Raw genomic sequence first — 5,893 nt, forward strand, 5'->3', positions numbered from 1 at the left:
GTCCAGATCCTGAGATGATTTTACTTTTTAGTTTTCATTTTCTCCATTTTTTTTTTTCCCCCCTGAAATACGGACTCTTTTCCACGGAGCTCAGAGGACGGACGGGAACACTTGGGACAAGAAACGCTAAATCTGAAACGCTGAAACTAAAGCGACTAGCGTCGGCGTCTCCTGAGCTTTCCGGTTTATTTAAGATGTTGTGATTCAAACGTAACTTTATTGATCCCTGAGGGTCAGAACAAGACAAGACGACAGATAGCACGTAGCACATTAGTGCACACCTGTGGTGACTCTTTACGCGGGACAAGCTGAGGTGCTAACGTGGCTAACTGTGTGTTAGTTCAGGCTGTGGTGCGTTCAGGCGTTGTGGTTAATATTTGTCGTGTCGTTTTGTCCATTGTGTTCTGGTGTGCGTCTCTTCGCATCAGACGTAGTCGATTCCCACGCTGTCGACCACACAGATTTGTTTTTAGACTTAACATAATACAGTCGTGTCCCGTCCGCCTCGTCTGGACCGCATGAACACACAAACACTACACACACACTCCACTACAGATCCAATCAGTGTGTCCTGCTGGATTCTCTCTCTCTCTCTCACACACACACACACACACACACTGCATTGGATTCTGTAAATCAGCAGGTTTCAACTGCATTCTCCTGCACGCTGATTGGTGGAGATGCGGGCGATCTGTGAGGCCGCCTCTATTTTGACTACGGCTGCCTGCGGATGAATGCGGCGCTGCGATCCGCCGCTAACACGTGAATCCTGGCGGAACGCGGGGGGCTTTGAACGCGGCGCAGATAGCATCGCTCTGCTAATCTAATCGACTGGCCGGCTTTTGTTGCTGCGGTTTTTCTCTTTGTTCACGCAGGAATAAACAAGTGTCGTCCTCTAAACTCCAGCCAGAGGATGAGGAGCTCCGAGGATGATGAAGGCTGAGATGATTCTGGAAGATTCTGATTCGAATGATTTAGAAAATTCACCTTCGACCTCCTTGGCTTTTCCCGTTTTCAACGGCACCGGGGAGGGGATTTTAACTGGCAACCGCAAAGCCAGCGTGTTAAAACAAAAACCCGATTCCATGACGGGGAAAATATCACGAATCGTCGGTCTGAGACGAAGCGTCCACGATGGACTCATAAACAATCTGCTCAAATTAAAATGTTCTAAAATGATTATGGAAACATGGGAAGCCAAACGCTGAAGGAGGCGTTCGACCAAAGGGCCCTCGCGAGCAAACCACGCCGGGGCCGTCATGTCATTAGGCCCCGGCAGCCTCCGCCGCTTTTCCACGCTGAGAAGTTGTTCCTTGAAAATGAAACACCTCCACGGTAATTTGGGGGAACAATATTATAATAGATTTATTCCCTGAAGGACCGTTGGCTGAAGGCAATGATGTGCAGCGGCAGGAACTACAAACCCCCGTTTTCCTGTCAGGCTGATTCCGTCCAGACGGAGCAGCGGCCGATCCAGCGGGACGGGAACGGCTGCAGACTCTGACCAACGCCACCAGTCGGTCCCACGTGGGGGGGGTTTCACGTCACCGCTGGAGGGGGCGGCGTCTGCCGACGTCCGCTGGCCTGAGCTGACCCTCCTGGGCCCTCGTACAGACGGGAGCTGCCTTCTTGTGTTACAGCGTCGATGTTAGAGGACAAGCTCGGAGGGAGACGCAAAATGAAATTAACTCTTCAAACAAAGGGTTAATTTCACTGGTCAGAGGTTTGAGTCTCGTCTGGTGGCAAATCGAGGTCCAGTTTGATCTGAAACCATCAGAGGATCAATAAAGCAAACAGATACACATGTTCATGCACAACACACACACACACACACACACACACTCTCTTAGAGTGCCTTCGGTATCTGTTGGCTCAGCTGCTGAGGAGCGACGCGTGGAGGAGTCAGACCGCTATCGTCCCGTCTGGATTAGACTGTCGCTGCAGGATTAACCCACACACACACACATTGATGACGTCTCACACACACACACACACCGCGGGTTTTACACACAGTTGGAGCGTTTCTATGGCTTGTGTTGTTTTACTGCTTAGATACCGACACTCCCTCAGCAGTGTGTGTGTGTGTGTGTGTGTGCGTGCGTGCGTGCGTGTGTGTGTGTGTGTGTGTGTGTGTGTGTGTCTGCTGACAGATGGATTTGTTCCCACTTGTTTTGTGTGAGCAGATCCCTCTGACGATGTTCGGTTCTGAAACGCTGCTGAAATCATCTGTAATATTCCACCCTGCTCCGAGGGGAAGGTGGAATATTTTTCCCATTTCATTTTTTAATTTCAAACATTTTTGTTTTTAACTTTGACCTCATGTCTTTTAAAAACTAAATCCACTGACGTTTCCCACCCAGCAGATTTTTGTCCGTGTCCATTTCTTTCTTTCTTTCTTTCTTGGTTAATTTCAAAAATTAAAGAAAAACTGTTAAAAACTGATAAATTTCTACAAAGCTGATCGGTTTAATAATCAATACTTTCATGGTTCGTCCTTGTATGGGTTAACCAGTGGTCCCTGAATGGGAGGGGTACACTTTTTTGAGAATTCTAAAACTTTTTGACAATCAAGTTTCTGACTAATTAAACTACTGATATATTTTTATCTAATTCAGGCCACATCAAATCAAATCAAATGTCTTGTGTTTTCTAGAATACATAAATCTGATTTCTTTTTTGGGGGGGGGGCTGAACCAAACGTTCTGAAGGAATTTCAAGCATCTGCCGATCATCTTCGTCCAACACGTCTGAACCCACTGCTATAAATGTCATTTAAAGCCCTTTACACGCCGCGGGACGTTTACGGCCCCCGTCGGCCCCCGTCGGCCCCCCGTCGGCTTGTCCCAGCCGACACACACTCGACTCGAGCCCGCAGACGATGATCCGTCTGATTAGATCCACACACACTTCACCCGCCTCCGGTCCTCACATGTAAGAACAGATACATCCACACGCATCGAGACTGACCCCCCCAGTTCTGAGAGGTTAACCCCCCCAACCCGTCTCTTAGACACTGGGCTGGTCTCCGGCCTCGACACCCTCTCCGCTCCCATGGAGATAAGACCAGCGTCTCATTGTGGGCAGACAGCAGCCTCCTTATTGTCTTATCAGACCGCCGGGGGGGGGCTGCAGTGTATTTGACAGACGTGGTGGTGGGGGGGGGGCTGCAGTGTGTTTGACAGACGTGGTGGTGGTGGTGGGGGGCTCTTTGGTGAAGTGGGGGTACTTTGTCATGCGACAGGTGTTGTTGTCACTCAGTTTGTCTGGATGCTAACGGCTAACAGCTGCAGTGTGTTTGCAGCAGTCGTCTTACAGCTGACTGGTGATCCTCTTCCTCACGCCTGATAAACCTCTTCATCATCATCTCATCGCGCCCAAAACCGCCTGCGATATCAAGATGATTCGTTTTCTAAAAGAGAATAAAAATATAAAAACTGTCCTGTCCTCTCTCCTCTTTCAGACAGGAAGGAGGCGTCCAGAGAGACGTCAGAGACCTCCATGAAAGACGAGGCGGGAGCTGCAGAGGAGCCCGAGAGGGAGGTGAAAAGAGAAAAGAAGGAGTCCAAGAAGGACTCATCCTCCTCCAAGGAGAAGAAAGAGTTGTCAAAAGAGAAGAAGGAGAAAGACAAGGAGGCCAGTAAGGAGTCGGGGGAGAAGAAGGCGACCAAGAAGTCGTCTGTAAAAGTGAAAGAGAAGAAGAAAGACGAGCCGGAGGCCGGAGAGAACTGATAGGACCAATGAGGTCACATGATATGCATGGAAACATCATTCCACATGAATATACATGCACACACACTCACACACACACACACACATACACACACACACACACACACACACACGTATGTATGCAGACTAAATATATATTTACATGTAAATTAACTGATTCAGCAGCAAAGCTGTTCTTCAGAAACACATCCACTGTCTGCATCTCAACCACACAACTGTGTGTGTGCGTGCGTGTGTGTGTGTGTGTTGCGGTCGGAGCCTGCGGAGAGCGAGGAAGAAGACCAAAGCCTCCTCCTCCTCTCCTCAGACATTTCGCTGACTCTCCGTCCTTCCTCCTCCTCCTCATCTTCGTCGTCTAACTCCTGCTGCAGTTGAACCCACAACCAGGCCCCAAACTCCGCCCCCTAGCCCACGCACACTTCTGGACGTGAAGTTGGACACGCCCTCTCGTCCACCCCCCCTTGCGTGTCCCCGGGCCTCTCTGGAGCACCCCCACCACTAAGAATAACCCGGCTGCTGAGCCCTGATCCCCGCCGCTTACGGGTAAATCAAGGCCACATCCTCCCGCCGCCGGCACCGCCGCCCCCTCCGACCGTCTCAGTTTAGTTTTTAAATATGGGACACTCAAGGACACGCGGCCTCTGGTGGACACATACTTGGTGCCACAGGGTCAAACCCGAGCCCGTTTTGGTACGCTGGAAACCGACAGGGCGTTTCTGGAAAAAGCAGGGTGGCAACGGGCAGGCCGGAGGCCGGCATTACACCCGAGACCATTTCTGCTGAAGAACATGAGGGAAAGGAGGCTGGACAGGAACGCATCACCAACCTGGGTCGCCATGACATCAGCAGCATGTTTAACCAGCTTGATACCACTGATTGGTTGCTAGGACACAAGTGATAGAGGCGCCAGACGGGGGAGGAGTTCATCTGTAGACAGTCTAGAGTAAATGTTTAGAGAACAACTGATTCAGTGGGCATGCAATTGGTTGGTTGGCTGGTGGGTTGGTTGTTTGGTTGGTTGGTAACACCTGGGTGAATCAGACTACTACCTGTGTGGTCAGACACCCTCATACAATCTCGTTGGGGACCTTCGTGACAAACTTCCTTCTTCCTTTCATAACCAATTGGAACTCAATCAATATTAACCAGTCAATGAGCCTATTTACCTTCTTAAACATTCCAGTTACCTGCCAAAGTTGAGTTGTTCCTGTTCCAGGACAGACGTAGATTAGAATCTCTCTGGACTGTTTTCTTTATGTTGAAGAGGATTAGGAAAGTTTCCTGTTCCTTTTTCCCTTAGCATTCTGGGTTGTCCTGTTCCAACCCACTAATGGTCCTGATAATCCCCCGATAGAAACTCTTTGAACTTTAGTTTATGGCAGCTTTTAGTCAGAACTGTTACAGTTTAAAGTCTGCTTGACCCAACAAACCGTTGATTTCCTGTAATGCTTTCTAAGGAGCCCAAGTCTACATAGAGGAGTTACACATGTTCATAAAGGTCTCAATCCCTTCAGTCAGTCTAGACCCTCCATCAGAACTTATAACTTTACGTCTTTACTGCTTCATAGTGTTTTCATGAAGCATAATGAATGCATTATAATGCACTATGAAGACAGTTCATAGAAAGATTCAACACTGAACCTAATATCTTTCTGGTTTTACACAGGGTTCATGCGCTTAAACGTTTTTCTTTATAGAAAAGTAAAGTTTTGGATAAACTCACTCATCGTGGACGAGTTTGTTATGTTTCCGCCGGACCTGAGGCTTAGAGTCAGTGCCAGTCTACCCTAAAACAATCCCAGCAGCCTCTGCTTCGCTGCGTGTCTGTACGATCAGCTTCTGTCCACTGGGAAACATCTGTTTTAGTATTTTTTAGGTTTTCTGCCATTTTTAGCGCAGATGAAAAGCGTCTACACATCCTGCCAGCCGGGGAGTTAGAGGTCGGAGGCGTCACTGACGTTCCCGTTGGACACAAGACTCTAAATACATGTTACTGTTTCACAATGTGATCCTAGATTTTGTACTGTTGTTTTAGCCGTTCACATGTACGAGACTCTGGGAATGAGTCTGCTTTTATAGCCACACTGTTCATGTGCAGCTGTTACCAGGAGAATGAAGCTCGTTTATGATCAATTTAGTAATAAAAGTGATTTTCTGGAAGCGA

At 48.6% G+C, this 5,893-nt stretch overlaps 1 protein-coding gene across 2 annotated transcripts in view; it reads left to right on the plus strand.

Annotated features, from left to right (window-relative positions):
- bbs9 (Bardet-Biedl syndrome 9) overlaps nucleotides 1–5,893 on the plus strand; it is a 96,897-nt gene extending 91,004 nt beyond the window's left edge. For both annotated transcript variants that reach the window (XM_068322944.1, XM_068322945.1), the window contains one exon: nucleotides 3,461–5,893. In XM_068322944.1, coding sequence (XP_068179045.1) covers nucleotides 3,461–3,729 — 269 coding nt within the window. In that variant the 3' untranslated portion in view covers nucleotides 3,730–5,893. The remainder of the gene's footprint in view (nucleotides 1–3,460) is intronic.

Source organism: Antennarius striatus, chromosome 9 (genome assembly GCF_040054535.1).
Source record: "Antennarius striatus isolate MH-2024 chromosome 9, ASM4005453v1, whole genome shotgun sequence".
Classification (NCBI taxonomy): domain Eukaryota; kingdom Metazoa; phylum Chordata; class Actinopteri; order Lophiiformes; family Antennariidae; genus Antennarius; species Antennarius striatus.